Source organism: Lytechinus pictus, chromosome 13 (genome assembly GCF_037042905.1).
Source record: "Lytechinus pictus isolate F3 Inbred chromosome 13, Lp3.0, whole genome shotgun sequence".
Taxonomy (NCBI): domain Eukaryota; kingdom Metazoa; phylum Echinodermata; class Echinoidea; order Temnopleuroida; family Toxopneustidae; genus Lytechinus; species Lytechinus pictus.
In genome coordinates, this window is record NC_087257.1 from 10,516,653 (window position 1) to 10,533,612 (window position 16,960).

Below are 16,960 nucleotides of genomic sequence, written 5' to 3' on the forward strand. Positions count from 1 at the left end.
TTTAACACCTCAGGCATGTCAGGGTGTGGTCCTCTATTAACACCAACTGGTGTCAGTTTTAACACCACAGTTTTTACAGTGTAGCATGAATGGAGGGAAGCATCTTAACACCGTGGAAGAGCAGCTGTACATCGTATACTTGACGGATTTACGGGCTCCCCCCCCCCCGTATTAAAAAACATTTGTAGTGGAAAATATCGAGCATATATACGCAAGTGAATACTTTTTTTATCGTCAAATTTTCTGAAATTACTGATTCAAAGTGACAAGGGAAAACGAGTCACTTTGACTCAAAGCAGAGTTGATATGACTCTCAACTGGCACCATTTCGAAATAAGAATTATAGTATATGCCTATATAGGCCTATGTGAGACCGGTAACAAATTAGGTATGTATCCTTTAACTGGCTAGGAATAGAGGGAGATCGGGGAGCGCGTCCGGCGAGAAAGACATGGGGGGAAATGGGACACTCTTGTAACTTGAAAAATAATCAGCCAATCAGCACGCCGGTTACAGTAAAATGGTGTGCCTAGACATAGCTCAAAACATATATATCAGCTACTCTAGAGCTCTATCCAGGTAAGTTATAAACGAGTTTCTTTTTATACCCATTTTTATATTTTTCATCGTTTCTTGTGAGTAAAATATCAAGTATATCACATATTTATGCTGTCTAGTAACTTAATAAGTATGCAAACTTCTGAAGATAAAATTATTTGATAAAAGACAGGTTAGAAACAGTGACTGTCATTTTATTTTATTTTTTGTTACTCAGGGGGAGCTTACTGTCCCATCCCCCCCCCCCCCCATCACGTGTAAGTTCTACTTCAACCCCCCCTCCAAAAGTTCTTGACTCATAATAAGCTGAATTAATTTGTATACGTACCGAAACAAAATGGAACTAATATAGTACACAATATATCTTCTTTTCATCAAGTGACTTTATGTGAAATCTGAAAATGAACGAATGCTCTGGGTCATCGGGCAATGATTCTTTTCGGTATAAACTGCCCAAATAAACTAGTTTATTGTCGGCAGTTGGATATCTTCTAAAATCCTACATTACAAAAATACGGAAGATGAAATGTCCGGAAACGAACATATCTTCAATGGCCTATGCAAGATCTAGACCCTCATCTGAACTCTAATACACTGTACAAAACTGTGGTGTTAAAACTGACACCAATTATTGTTAATAGAGGACCACACCCTGAGGTGTTAAAATAATACCCTAGAGATTGAACATAACACCAAAGAGTGTAAATGTAACAACCATAGGTTTTGTAATAACACCTATAGGTGTAAAACTAACACCGGTGTAAAATAATTGGTGTGGTCCTCTATGTACACCGGTTAATACCACAGTTTTGCTGTGTATTTGACATCATTTTGCAAATTTCATGGGCTTTCGACATATATCTGCTGGTAGTCCTATACCAATATCACAAGGGACCGATAAAGCTGTAAGAGAGTATGTTTCTAGGCAATTGATTCAGATGAAAGACCAGGGCCCGTTGTACAAAGAGTTACGATTGATCCAATCAATCGCAAATATGGAAAGCCAGCAAAGTCAACATATGAAATGCAGGTTTGTTCAAAAATAATTCTAGATATGAATCCATATCCATAATTGATTTTTTGACAATTAGGAGTGTTCTCCTTTGATTACAAAGGACATTTTGCAAATTTCCTGTAGAAAAAATTATGACACTGATGGATTTTCATAGAGTTATGATTGATCGGATCAATCGTAACTCTTTGTACAACGGGGCCCAGATGTCGTCATTGGTAGAGTCATTAACCTCACCTACACAATTAAAGCAACATTGATTAATACTCAGTTGAATGCCAGCCCATCTCATTCCATGGAGGTCACTGTCCCGAACGTTGAAGTAAACAACAGATACGATACTCTGATACTTGATAACACTGAAGATGAAGTTGAAGAAACAATCACCATTGTAAAGAGATCTTGTGAGCAACAGGCAGAAGAATGAAAGAGACTCCATGCATGCTAGCAAAGACAGTTGAGAGAAAACTACAATGTGATGTGCTCATAATATGAGATTCAATGATAGAGCCTCTTAACCCATCTACGATGTCCCCAACAAAGATGTAAGACCCTTCCAGGTGCAAAATAGAAGATTTGTTTGAACCAACAAAGAATTATGGTTGCAAAGACCCTGCCTAAAGAGGTTTTAGGAAATTGGCAAAGCCGATCTCCTAATATAAATATAAAAGTTAGATCCTACCTTAATTCTTGCTCGCCAGATGATAAAATGGGGTCCAGCCGCTCAGATAAATTGCACAAATCCGTGAATAGAAATATATACACTTCACAATTTCAAATATAGTAGAAAAAGGGACAGATGTCACAAAATGTCTCGCGAAGTAATGAGCTCATTAAGTATGCAGAGAATATAGACTTCGAATGAGTGGAAGTGACGGTAAGGAATAAGATTGGAAAATGCAGAGAAATAATTAAGTATAAGTTGATCCTCCACAAGATTTGATTCAATCCTCACTAGCAGCTGGATGAGATGGTCAGCATGAGTGGATAGGACGAAGGCAGAGAGTAGAGTGATGATGTGGTAGAGAAAACAAGTTGTTTTTACCAACATCAGAAAAGATGAGACAAAGAAATAAGCGCCAAAAAGGGAGGCAAAACAAAGTTGAAAAGAACAAAGAAGAGAGAAGCAGACTGTGAGAAAAGCAAACATGCAAGCATCTTGTAGTGATGTTGTATACCTGCAAGTTCATTGTAATAAACAAGGAACAATTAAAGGATATTTGCTCCAAGTCTAGGAACAAAAGAAAGGTTGTTTCTCAATATAAGAATGTGTTTGCCAAGTAGATTTGGGCAAGAAATGAGTTGCCTTGTTCTGTGAATGTACAGTATTGTAGTACATGCACATGGCGTGAACAAGTGAGAATATATGAAATTGGAAATAAAAGAAAGAATTTATATACATATACAGAATGTTGAAATGTAAATGAAAATATATACAAGGAAAGAATATATAGATGTAGATATAGATATAGTCAAGTCACTACAATAGAATGAAAGTCTATGCATTCACAATCGAGAACATCGCGGAACATGGATCTTTTTTGCTCCGTGGCGCACGACAGATTTAAGAGAGGGCTTTGTCGGAAATTTGAAAATCGGAAGGGCAGGTTCCGTTCTAAGTTTCGACGCTGACGAAAAATTACAAACATGTCGCTTGTCCAGGGTTAAGACAAAACTACTGTTTTAATTCATACATTTTCGACAGAAAATTCTTGATTAATGTCGTTTGTCATGAAGGAAATTTGGCAATACATTTTCTATGTTCGTTAATTCGTCGTGCATCGATCGTCAAGCGTAAATCTCTATTATGTGTAAAGTGAATATATTCCGTGATTCTTCATTAAACTACAATTAAGCAATCTTTCAAATAAACATCGGGAATATGCTTATTCTACGTGTATCCGAACCTATTCCGACGAGACGGTTGGTCCGTTTTGGGGTATTCGAGAAGTGTGTCATTTGGGTGATGGGATTACAAATTAAAATAAAAATATCGAAACCAATTACAAAACTTAAACATTCGTTTATCTTACAGCTAAAATACTGAAAATTAGCTTCCATAGTTATTCTATCTGCATTTACACGAATGTTTTCTTGAATAATGGAGTTATATGACCTGTTGTAAGTACACATAATAAAATTTTTTAGTTCTCATTATTCGAACGGATTATTACGGTCGGCTCGGCCAAGAATACTGCGGACGTTTCATAAAAGTCGTTACTGACATGTTGTATTTCTCCGATAGTTACTATGGTAACAGTGAGAGGCCAGTGCCTGTCAGCCAATCAAAACCAAGGATTTCACTGATATTGTCAGCACTGACAATGAGTCAGTTTTTATAACTTTCATGAAACACCCCTAGCTGGTGGCTGCCTGAATTTAAATAAGAACTTAAGACGTGTCTTTTTAATGAAGTATAATTTAGCCAATTGATTAATTGATGTTATTTAAGCGTTTTTACACTGTTCTAATTTATATTTGTATAATTTTATTTCTGTAAAGCGAAACCTTACAGGTATAAAATGTGCTATATAAAAACTACATTATTATTAAATTCAGTTCTAGTTAATCTGATTTAGTTTCCTCCTCTTCATTTTGGTGAGTTTTCAAATGCCTTGAAAGAGTACAACTCTGTGTAAACCTTTTCTTGCATACTTTACATTCGTATGGCCGTTCACCTGTGTGTGTTCGCATGTGAACAGAAACACTACCAGGATGTGGAAAATGTTTATCACACACGGAACATTTGAACGGCTTTTCACCGGTGTGAGAGCGCATATGCGAGGTGAGATGCACCTTCGCCATAAATCTCTTCTGGCAAACCGAGCATTCAAAAGGTCTTTCTCCTGTGTGATGCCGCATGTGCGTTGTAAGAGCATTCCTTTGCGTGAACCGTTTCTGACATATAGAACATTCAACGGGTTTCTCCCCAGTGTGCGTTATCATGTGTCTTTTGACTCCTCTTCTGTCAATGAACTTCTTCTTGCAGACAGGACACTCGTGGTGGCGCTCTCCATTGTGAACTTTCATGTGGTAATGAAGACCTGTCGCCTGTGGGAACCGCTTCTCACAAATGCCACACTTGTGCAATTTGTCTCCCGTGTGCGTTACGAAATGACTCTTAAGACTCTCCTTCTGCCCGAACGTCTTATCGCAGAGTGAACATTTGAAAGGTTTCTCCCCGGTGTGGGTTCGTAAGTGGCGCTCAAGGTGAACACGGTATTTGAATTCCTTGTTGCAAAAGGAACACTTCCGAACATTCTCCATCGCACCCTCAATTGATCTTTTACGAGCACGGAGAGCTTCGTTTACATTCAGAATCGCACACGTATTGCAAGAACAATCGGTTAAATCTTCTACCGACAGTCCTAGGTGATGGGACGTCCGGGCGGTACACACACTGATCTGGGTACACATAGGATTAACTTGACGTGATTGATCAACCACTGTTCCCTTACTGTCTTCAGACGAGCTTGAATGATTCACCAAGTCACTTCTTAGATGTTGAGGTGAACTTGATGGACTGAACGTGTTAATACCTCCATTTTGAGACGAGTTTGAATGATTCACGATGTTACTACCTAGTTGTTGGGTTGAACTTGATGTACTGACCTTGGTACTATCCCCAAGATGTGACGAGTTTAAATGATTCACTATACTACTCAGATGTTGAAGCGAACTTGATGGACGGACCCCGTTGATACTACCTCCATGCTGAGACGAGCTTGAATGATTCACGATGTTACTACCTAGTTGTTGAGAGGAACTTGATGGACTGACCTTGGTACTATCCCCGAGATGTGACGAGTTTAAATGATTCACTATACTACTCAGATGTTGAAACGAACTTGATGAACGGACCCCGTTGATACTACCTTCATGCTGAGACGAGCTTGAATGATGCACGATGTTACTCGAGTAACTTGATGTACTGACCTTGGTACTATCCCCAAAATGTGACGAATTTAAATGATTCACTATGTTTCTACTCAGATGTTGAAGCGAACTTGATGGACGGACCCCGTTGATACTACATCCATGCTGAGACGAGCTTGAATGATGCACGATGTTACTCGAGTAACTTGATGTACTGACCTTGGTACTATCCCCAAAATGTGACGAATTTAAATGATTCACTATGTTTCTACTCAGATGTTGAGGCGAACTTGATGGACGGACCCCGTTGATACTACCTTCATGCTGAGACGAGCTTGAATGATGCACGATGTTACTACCTAGCTGTTGGGATGAACTTGATGTACTGACCTTGGTACTATCCCCAAGATGTGACGAGTTTTGATTCAATATGTCACTACTCAGATGTTGAGGTGAACTTGATGAACGGACCGCGTTAATACAACCCTCTGCTCTTAAAACACGGTTTGCTTCATGGTGACCTTGGTGGCTGGATGATGCCCCTTCCAAGTGTAACTCCCCTGCTATCGATGTCATGCTCTGTCTCATGGTTGCAAATTCATCTGCTGAAAGAAACGTTTTAACAAAACACAGGAAATAAGAATTAATGCTTTTAAAACAAATAATTTAGTTTCTAGGGAGAGCAGCAATCAACCGTCTTCCAAAACTATACTAGGGTTTTTCGCTCCACGAAGCGCAACGGATTCAAGAACATAGAAAATGTATTGTCAATTGCCCTTCATGACAATGAACATAAAAGAAGTCGTTGTCGAAGATTAGTGAATCAAAAAAGCAGTTTCGTCCAGAACTCCGGATAACCGACATAATTATTTGCAACATTTCGTCACCACCGAAACCTAGGATATGACACCGTTGTTTCATTTCACCTCCCAGCTGTTCATTGTCATTTGATGGGCATTTTCAATACATTACTGTGTTCTTGAATTAGCTGAGCGAAATCTCCATTATGAATTAATTGAGAACTCAAGCCTACGGAACTTGAAGGACCCATAGAACGCAAGAGTCTAAAAATTTCAGTTTGATAAGGCATAAGTTTGATAGATATTAGAGCAAACTGGTTATCTAATATGCCCACTGGTTAACGCTAACTTCGCTAAGGGTACATATTCCTTTCATATACGATTTTATTTTCATATAGTACCTCGCATGTCCCTGCCCCCCCCCCCCCCCGAAAAAGGGGTTGACGAGCTTAAAGCAAAACAACAAATAACCAAAGAGAGAAATAAATATAAAAACTAAGAAAACTAAATCCAGATCAATATCAATTAATTCCCCTCTCACTATACTTTGCGAATTGGATGTAAAACGCAAAAGGACAACAAATCATATTCCAGTATAAGAAATCAAATGAAGACTTTTTTTCGATAGCCCGACTCATTGGGGATGACAGTTATGGAACTTAGGATGCATATAGCATTGTTTCCTGTTTATTTTTTAATGTTTTTGTTTTGCCTTTCTTTTGTATTTTTTTTTAAATCTGATGCGCTCTATTACTTAACTCACTGTACTTCTAACTTGTTTCGGCCTACATGGCCCAGGGCAATGCGACGACACGCGACTCAGTTTCAGTTCTACCCTTCCCCTAGATGTGCTTTTCCCCTGGGAGCATCGACTCTCTCTCTCTCCCCCCCCCCCCTCTCTCTCCCTCTCTCTCTCTCCCGTCTGTCTCTCTCAATCGATGGAACTCAAATAATATTATTTCGAGCAAGAGTTGCCTATTTTTCATCTCTCAATAAAAACAACTCAATCGTTTTATAGACATTAAGCTGTTTATCCTATCTCCATTCTACTAATATTCGTATAAATTCTGTGTTGTTCGATTGACCATCGGGATATCATATTATGATATAGCTACATCAATTACGGGCATTATCATAATTATCTATTTTAACTGCATATATAAGTGAACCTTTTTGGCAAATATATAAAGTTCGGGTATAATGAAAGTACGAAGCCTACATGCACTACCAGACTCGACTAACCATAATAATGCCATGTACAATATCTGTGTTTTTTTTTTATCAAAGATAAACTTTAATGGGTTCAATTTTAGCACATTTTTTATAATTTTAGCAATTTTTAGTTCAATTCAATCGCTGCTGCTTAACAGAAAACACTATTTAATTACCTTTAACTCTTGATCGTGCAATGATAGTCTGCAAGTGAAGTTTATCATCTTTCTCGAAGTCGTTTTCAGGGTCCAATTCCTTCATACAAGTGTCTTCCAATTCTTCCATAGTTGGACAGTAGATCAAGTAGCCGACTTCTTCGGATGGTCGGGGTAGCCCAGCCGAGGCCGCCGCTCTGCTAAAGTAGTTCATGTTGGAGATTCTATTAGAAATAAAAAGTACTTCATAAGAACATGTTCACTTCGGAAGAAGACAGCTGTAGGTATACCGATGATGGCAAAAACAATGGGCTGGATCAAAATTCCTGTCAGTTCAGGGTAAATCAAACCTCGTCACTATGTGATCAAAACCATGATCGAGCTAGTGTGGTGGTATACACTTTGCTTATACACACATGGAGATAAACTATACTTCAGAGTAAATTGCACAGATTATATATAAAGTACAAGTCGAGTACGCACATGCGCACACACCAACGTAAATGGATTAGGCCACCAAAAACACAGCAGGCATAATAGAGAACAAAGAACACATGATAAAGCGAATTGTGGCCGTCGTGCCTGTAATCCTCAAATCTGCTTTCCATTCAGCTGGGTTTATTATTTTCCATTATATTTGGTAAAAACAAATGAAGTATTTTCTCCCAGGGGTACAATGACCGCGTCTGGGATCCGCCCCACCCCAAAAAAATACAGCAGCTGTTCAACCAGCATGCAAAATGTATCGAGGTAACTCACACCCACACCCGTAATAGGAATTCATATCTTCGTGAAGAGAATTTTTGGTCCAATGACGTCGACTTTACCGGTTCCTAACAGATAACCGATCGATGTCAAAATATTTTTAGAGAGGACGATTCTGTGATACATTAACGAGCTAGGTTTCATCCATTAGATTCAAACTTCAAATCAAATAAATTTAACAGAAGCGGGGAGTAGGCTTTGATATAAGATTTTTCTTCTTTTCTTTGTTTTGTTATGAATGAGTTATGCCAAACGAATATAACAGGGTTCTGAATCATAACAATATGGGTATTCCCACTCATTCAATGAACAAGGTTATGATATAACCTTGTTCTCAGTTACATCTCCTTGTGTGGCAAAATATAAGGGTGGCAATTTTGGCTTATTTTCTCTTTTTCTATGGGACAAATGCTTGTTTTTCTTACAATGTCAGTTTCCATTACAGCTATTCATCATATAAATTGGCTCTTATGTAAATTTGATTCTTTAAATTACCTTTTCTTAATTAAAAATAGAGATTGAAAAATGAAATTTTTCTTGCCATATTACTATATTACTTTCCACCAATAGAGGGCGTACACAAAAATATGTCCAAAATTCAAGTTTTTGAGCGCTCTGGTGAATACAAAAATTATTCCCAAGTTACTAATGAAAAATAAATTGCAACTGTATGGAAATTAGTAATTTTGGTCACTAAAGTGATATTTTAATGATTTTTTAAAGTGTGTGATATGTACAGCATTGGCATACCATAGTAAGCTGTAGATTCCCCACAGACAGGGTGGTTGCAGTGAACAAGTGGGTATTCCTAACATTCCACTTGGCTTTGACCTTCCATGCGGTACATAATAGGCCTATCGATTTTCTGCTCGGGTGATTTTCGAAAGCCCAGCTAAATGCAGTATATACCACTCATTCAATGAACAAGGTTATGATATATACCAGTTTCGAATTAATCAAGTTGATTAAATGAATTGCAATGATTGAATGATATGTTAATAGGACACCATGCAAGTTTCTCAAATTTAATTACCACTATGTTTTTTTGTACCAGAGCCGACCAAAGAAAAATTATATTCTTACAAAAATTCAGTTTTTTAGGGTGTCCCCATCAATCCGATCATTTTGCGCGCATTTTAATGATCTGTCTTCGATACGATGGATTTTGCTTGTGTCTATAATTTGCGCGTATTTTTTTCCTTGTTTTATCTTTCTACTTTTGCGCTTAAAAACTGTATGAAATAGTACACTCACATTTTGTCGGTCCTTGCTTGAATTCAGGTATCTCGATAACGATGAACCTTACGTGTTCAAGTACATAGCTCGCGGCAATTGAGCAGCATCGTGTCCCTCTGTACGCGTATATTTATAGGCCCATCGAAGTTGAAAAGGGCGCCAAAACGGATCCATTAATAATATGGCAGAACATAACAGGACTCCGCAAGTACAGTATAGTAGTACTAGTAGACAATGCCTGTAAGCAGATAAAGGACGAGGATATTGCATTTTTTTTGTCCTCTACTAATTATACAAGACTTCCTGTATACACACCGACTTAATTCACTATATACATGGGCGGAAATCCCAGGGGGACCAGGGGGGGGGGGCGCGTCCCCTATACCAAAAATAGTAGGGGGACACAATATCAAATGTCCCCCTTACTATTTTTGGTCTTTTATGATGGAGAAAAATACATAATAGTAATAGAAATAATAATAGTTCTTGTATAGCGCATAACACATTTAAGTGAAAACCTTTTTTTGCTTGTCAATTTTTTATTAGTTAAAATGACCTTACATTTTGGGTGATAACCTATTTTTTTTGCTTGTCAAAGTTTCCAGCCAATGAGTGTATATACACCTAATGGACCGACATGCCCTTGCGTACCTACGGGGGGGGGGGCAGGGCGGCAGTCTGCCCCCCCCCCCCTGACGATTCACGTACAACCCATGCAAAGGACGTATCCCTGCCCCCCTGATGAGCTTGAAGACCTTTTTGCCCTCCCCTGACGAGCTTGAAGAGCTTTTTGCCCCCCCCCCCCGACGAGCTTGAAGACCTTTTTTTGTGATTGAAGACCTTTTTTTTGCTTGTCAATTTTTTTGGCGGACGCTTTTGCCCCCCCCCCCCCCTGTGGAAAATCCTAGGTACGCTACTGCCGACATGTACATGTAATCTAAATCTAGTATAATTATGCTAGGCGGATTCACGGGCTGCCCCCCCCCCCCCCCGGCATGAAAAAACATTTGTAGTGAAAAATATCGAGCATACGTATACGCAGGTGAGGACCTTTTTTCTCGTCAAATTTTCTGAAGAAGAACTTTGACCCCCTTATGGAAACTTCTTGATCTGCCCTGCAAACGCAGACGGCAGTATCGATATGACTGGCGCTTATTACACTCTATTCGAGTTAGAGAATTATTCCGAATTGATTCGGAAGGGCGTGACATCGGCCGGGTTGAAAATCACTGAGTCAAAGTGGCATGGGGGAGACGAGTCACTTTGACTTGAAGCAGAGTCATATGACTCTCAACTGGCATCATTCCGATATAAGAATGTATAGTATATGCCTATAAAGGCCTATGTGAGACCGGCAACAAAGGTAGTATCATTTAACTGGTTAGGAATAGGGGGAGACCGGGGAGAAACTGAATGGGACATGAGGAGAAATGAGACACTCTTGTAACTCGAAAAAAAATATCAGCCAATCAGCAAGCCGGTTACATTAGTAAAAAAAAAAAAAGGTGTACCTATATAATATACAGACATAGCTCTAAACAGGTTTATCAGTATCCTCTACAGCTCTACATGTAAGTTATAAACGAGTTTCTTTTGATATCCCTTCTTAGATGCTTTTTCATCGTTCTTGTGAGTAAAATAAAGTATATCACATAGATATGGTAGGTGACCAGTGGCGTAGCTACGGGGGGGGGGGGGGCCTGGGGGGGGGCACGTGCCCCCCCTGAGATTTGATGTGCCCCCCCAGGTGCCACCCCCCTGAAAAAATTGGCAGAGCGAAAAAAATAAGAGGAGGAAGACGAGTGAATGAAATAATGTGAGGGGAAGACTAGCAAAAAAATTTTTTTTCATGTTTCCATATAAAATTTTTGCTTGCGCTTCGCGCCAGAATTGCCTGTTCGATGAGATTCATATCTTGCTCAATAGGCTGATATGGAGCAAGTTTTGAAGTCAATATACAAAACATATTTTAGCTCGGACATCGAGCTTTCATTATTTTTTTTTCATTTACAAATTTAAGTGCTCTGTAAAATGTCCATTTTATGGTCTACATATCAGCATTTTAAGCTCACGCTGCGTGGTCACATTGTTTGATTTGCCAAGTTCATATTGTTTATGTGTATTCCATAATGTTCCATTAAACAATTGCTTAGTTACATACCTATCCCATTTATTAATACAAAAAGTGCTTAGAATGGCCATTTTTATGTCGGAATGTTAAAAAAAAATTTGCTCGCGCTTCGCGCTCGCATTATTGAAATATATACCGTCTTCGTGGGTAACTGTGAGCAGTCCTTAACAGGTCCCTTTTCGATAATGCTAGAACAGTTAATACAATTTTTTGCTCGCGCTTGGCGTTCGCAGTAACCATCTAGTTACATACAAATCTCGTTCAGGATCACACATAACATTGCCCAGAATATTAAATTTTCAGGACAAACTACATGAAAGTAAAAACAAAATCGCTCGCGCTTCGCGCTCGCACTTTTTATAAGGCTTCTGAGATTATTTCATGTTTATGTTGTTTTATAAGAATAAAACTAAGAAGTGACTGATCGGGGAATATAAAGGTGAAGATAATTTCGGGCACCGTCCCCTATTGGCGAAAGTCGGATCCGCCCTTGTGAAACAATCGCCATTGTAAAGAGATCTTGTGAGCAATTGGCAGATTACAGGCTGAAGAAAGAAATTGACTTCATACGCTAGCAAAGACAGTTGAGAATGAAAGAAGGAAGCTACAACAATGTGATGGTCTCACAATATGAGATTCAATGATAAAGCCTCTTAATCCATCTACGATGTCCCCAACAAAGATAATTAATTGTAAGACCCTTCCAGGTGCAAAATAGAAGATTTGTTTGAACCAACAAAGAATATGGTTGAAAAGACCAAGGAGATAGGTGATATCTCCTTGAAAAGACCCTGCATAAAGAGGTCATCATACATGTTGGATCAAATAATCTGGCAGCGACTGACTCGATTACTACTGAAAAGAAAATAGAGTAACTGGCCCTTTAAGTCCAAGGTGAATGCACTTCAGTAGATGCAATGTCGATTAGTTCCATCATCATAAGCATCAGCATTTTTGCAATGATGGCATACAACTAAGACCTGAAAGAGATAGGCCTATATAATATAATAAACCAGATGGTGATCGAAATTGCGACGATCTCAGACGATAATTAACAAGGCACGAGAATCGTAAAACTTTATCTTCCACCTATATGCTTCCAGACATCCCTTATCATCATCCCAGCATCATATCTCCATGACAATGCAGAACCCACATCTGCAACTTGCCATAGATGTATCAAATTAACCTAAACTACAGTATATGGAATCACAAAATGAGTTATGCGCATGTTACCTCCTCCCATAACTACTCTGGATGCTTTTATTGCGGTGAAACAAATCACAAGTACCCAAACTGCCACTCCGGAAAAAAAAAATCAAGTGCTACCTTTGTAATGAGCTTGGTCACAAACGTGAATTCTGCAAGAATATGAACTACAACTATTACTAAAAATCTGGCCAGGAAGGCTGTGCCGATAAAGATGCGCAGAACAAACACTTTCCAATTAAACAACTTAAGAAAAAACAATAAACACTCGAGACTCTAAAAACTTGAAAGTAGCGCATTTCAATTCGCAGTTTGTTTGATAAACTAGATGAAATCAATTTTAATTTGAAAACTATGGATATTGATGTATTATGTCTATCAGAGACATGGTTGAACAAGAATATTACTAGTGAAATTGTGAAAATTCAAGGATACTCCCTCTACGTGATAGATGATGACCGTCGAGGCGGCGGTGTCCGTGTATCTATGTAAAGAGTACCCTAACATACATCGAAAGAGATGATCTTAGTGACAGTTCTTTAGAAGTAATCTGACTAGAAATTAAGGCCTGAAATTAGCAAAATTACTAATCTGTTGTATATATAGACCTCCAGGCACAAATGCAGCTTATTTTGAGAAAATTAAAGCACTTTGAAAAAGGCAAATAACACAAATATGGAATTACTTATTCTTGCATGGTGACTTGAATGTTAATTCATAATCCTATTCATTGAGATTGAGAATCTGTTCTTGTTAACGCAATTGGTCACTTTTGGCTCTGTATAGCCCCACTCCCCCTCGACAGTTCCGCAGCCCCTCATTGGCTCGATCTTTACACTATATAGTTTTACTTCTGTTAATAAACATAAATAGCCATGCGGTCGTTCTTTATAATACAGCATTGTGCATAACGGTTTGTCCATTGTGCAAACTACTAATTAGCCTGCTCCGTATTTGCTAATTGCCATTTCCTGAACATACTGATGGAGAGTGTATACTAGCTTTACAATGTGAAATTAATTGAGGACGAGTTCAATTAAGGGACGTGCCCTCCCCCCCTAAATTTTAGGTGGGGGTACGGTCCCCCCTTAAATTTTTAGTTGATGACCTTTTTTTTTTTTTTTTTTTTTTTTGCTTGTCAAATTTTTTTTTGTGGTCCCCCCTAAAATTTTTGGCTTCCGCCGCCAATGATTAATACTAGCCGAATGATATCATTTTTGTTTCATTCCTTAACGCACCATCTCTATGTATGTTGCATCCGTGTATATGTCCCTTAATTGAACTCGTCCTCAATTAATTTCACATTGTAAAGCTAGTATACACTCTCCATCAGTATGTTCAGGAAATGGCAATTAGCAAATACGGAGCAGGCTAATTAGTAGTTTGCACAATGGACAAACCGTTATGCACAATGCTGTATAATAAAGAACGACTGTACAGATAGGGTGTACATTCATCAGATGCATGGCTTTGCGGGTACGGTAAGCATGCATGGTAGGGTCCCGCGGGTAAGGTTTAATTAAATTATGTAGCATTCGAATAGCATACATATTTATGCATGTCCATTTAAATCCAATCCGTATTAAGAAGTTGATATGAATAAGAAGGGAAACAAAATCACATAGGCACATTTACGGCATTTCATCGAAATTGAAAATAAAATAAGAAATTTAAATCGTTTCTTAGTTCTGTTAAATTTTAGTACAGCGCTATAAAATGCGGGGGGGGGGGCAGATCGAGGACCGCGGCAAATTGGTAGAAGCGGACGGTGCGCAAAAAGAAATGAAATACTGCATGGCAAGAGCATGGTAGGATTTAATAAAGGAAAATTTACAGGATCGACCTGAGAGCAATTTTTATGTTTTCCAATCAATGTGATATAAGAATTAGATAACAACTTTGAAACTATTATATTGGAAAATTCGTATCAAGAATAATTGACAATTTGCTTAAACCGTCGTAAAACAAGTAAAAGAAATGTCATTAATGAATGCCGATTTACCTTGATTGGCGAAGAGATATGGCGTAAACTTCTCTAAGTAGCGGTAGTGTCCAATGACAACTAAATAATCATACTGGTGTAAGAAAAAAAAATCGAAATCTGGCTCCATTGGCTAATCATAGTCTCACTTGCTTCGTGAGATGGCGCCCTGTTAGACAGCGTTGCCGTATTGGACAGAATTCAGAGTTGCATTGACCATATCATATTCACACTCGAGGTCAATGCCGAGGATCTGGAGGGTTATTGTTAACGAAATTATTGTTAACGAAATTTATTATTTAACATGCCATGTATGTGATAAACCCTGTATTTTGATATTTAATATGACCGCCAAAGGCCCTAAAATAATGATCTACGATGTGAGAGAGGACAAAAACAATCACAAGGTGAGGCACTAAAACGTATTTTCTTGTGGTAAATTAGTGGAATACTGTCTTCAAATATAATTTGCAACGAAATATATTATTCGGGTTTCATATTTGTGTTAAATATTGTATTTTAACTTTCAAAATGGCCGCCAAAAGACATTGACTGTATTATGTGCAATCGATCTGGGAAACCAATTTTCACATGAGTCAGCACCATAACATGCATATAATTGTGATTTAAGAGTAAAATATTGTCTGAAAACATAATTCCTAACAAGATATATCATTCATTCTGCCAGGTAGGTGATAAATAATGTATTTTGAAAGTCAAACTGGCCGCTACAGGCCCTAACGGTAGGCATATTATGTACTTTGTGAATGGGAACATATAATTTAAACAGAATTTGGCTTTGCTTGACTAAATGGTGTTGCATGTATGAGTGAAATATCGTCTGAAAATATGATTTTGTAACCAAATAGATCATTTCTTATGTTATTTAGGTGATAAATGCTATATTTAAATTTCAAAATGGCTGCAATATGTTTCTTTGTGGAAATTATCTTTCCCCATTCAAATTTTACATATTAAGATAAGGGACTATGGCGGCCATTTTTAATTTTTAAAAGGCTGCATTCATCACCTTTATGACACAAGCTATGATATATTTCGTTAGAAATCCATTGGGTTTAGACAATACTTAACACTTACATCAAAATTAAGCCATTTTCATAGTAAAAAATTTGTCAAAATTATCAAAATATCTAGCTATGGCAGCAATTTTGAATTTCAAAGTAATGCCTTTATTACCTTCTCAACCATTATGTGATGTATTTAGTCAGAAATCATGTTCAAGACCAAATTTTACCTATACATCACATAGTTACGTGCGTTTTTGGTTCTCATTTTGGTGATGATTAGTTTCCCTATACGCATATTACAGAATTTGTAGGGGGTTGTGCGGCCGTTTTGAAAGTAAAAATACAGTATTTATCACCTATGGGAGAGGAAATGTTATATTTCATTAAAAAAATCACGTTTTCAAACAATATTTTCCTTATACAACAGAATTATATGGATTTCATAGTCAGGCAAATCCTAATTCTTTCAAAAGTATTTGTCCCCATTTACATTGTAGATAATACTGTAAGGGCCCATAGGGGCCATTTTAAATTTTACAATACAGCATTTATCTCATGCATGAAAAATGAAATGATATGTTTCGCCAGAAATCATGTGTTTAGACAATATTTCACTCGTATAGATTACAATTACATTCATTTTATTGTTTTTACTCTTGTGAAAATTAGTTTCTCCATTTGCTTTGTTCATAATACAGATAGGGCCTATGGCAGCCATTTTGAATGTCAACATGCAGCATAATTACCGAAATTGCAAGGGAAATGATATGTTTCGTTAGAAATCCTTGTTGTCAGACAGTGCTACACCAATATTTCGCAGTTATTGGCATTTTAAAGTCAAACAAATTCAAAGGTTGTGAAAATTATTTGTCCCCTTTTATATATTGTACACAGTATAAGGGGTCTATGACAGCCATTTTGAATATCATAATACAGCATTTATCACATTAGATAGTATACAAATGACATAGTTTTGTTAATAGTCATGTTTTCATAC

The 16,960-nt window shown here is 37.8% G+C and overlaps 1 protein-coding gene across 4 annotated transcripts; it reads right to left on the bottom strand.

Moving 5' to 3' along the window:
* Positions 1–3,228: 3,228 nt before the first annotated feature.
* On the bottom strand, positions 3,229–15,057 carry LOC135156360 (zinc finger protein 260-like). Of its 4 annotated transcripts, XM_064108624.1 has the most exons (4): positions 14,957–15,057; positions 9,633–9,852; positions 7,635–7,837; positions 3,230–6,051 (listed from the first exon to the last, which is right to left on the bottom strand). In XM_064108624.1, the coding sequence occupies exons 3-4, from the start codon at positions 7,825–7,827 to the stop codon at positions 4,136–4,138; spliced, it is 2,109 nt and encodes a 702-aa protein (XP_063964694.1). In that variant the 5' UTR covers positions 7,828–7,837; positions 9,633–9,852; positions 14,957–15,057; the 3' UTR covers positions 3,230–4,135. The 4 variants fall into 4 exon arrangements, with proteins under 4 accessions (XP_063964697.1, XP_063964694.1, XP_063964696.1 ...); XM_064108627.1 differs by lacking the exon at positions 14,957–15,057 and having other exon boundaries at positions 3,229–6,048; XM_064108625.1 differs by lacking the exon at positions 9,633–9,852 and having other exon boundaries at positions 4,044–6,051; positions 14,957–15,024.
* Between the last annotated feature and the right edge of the window lie 1,903 nt (positions 15,058–16,960).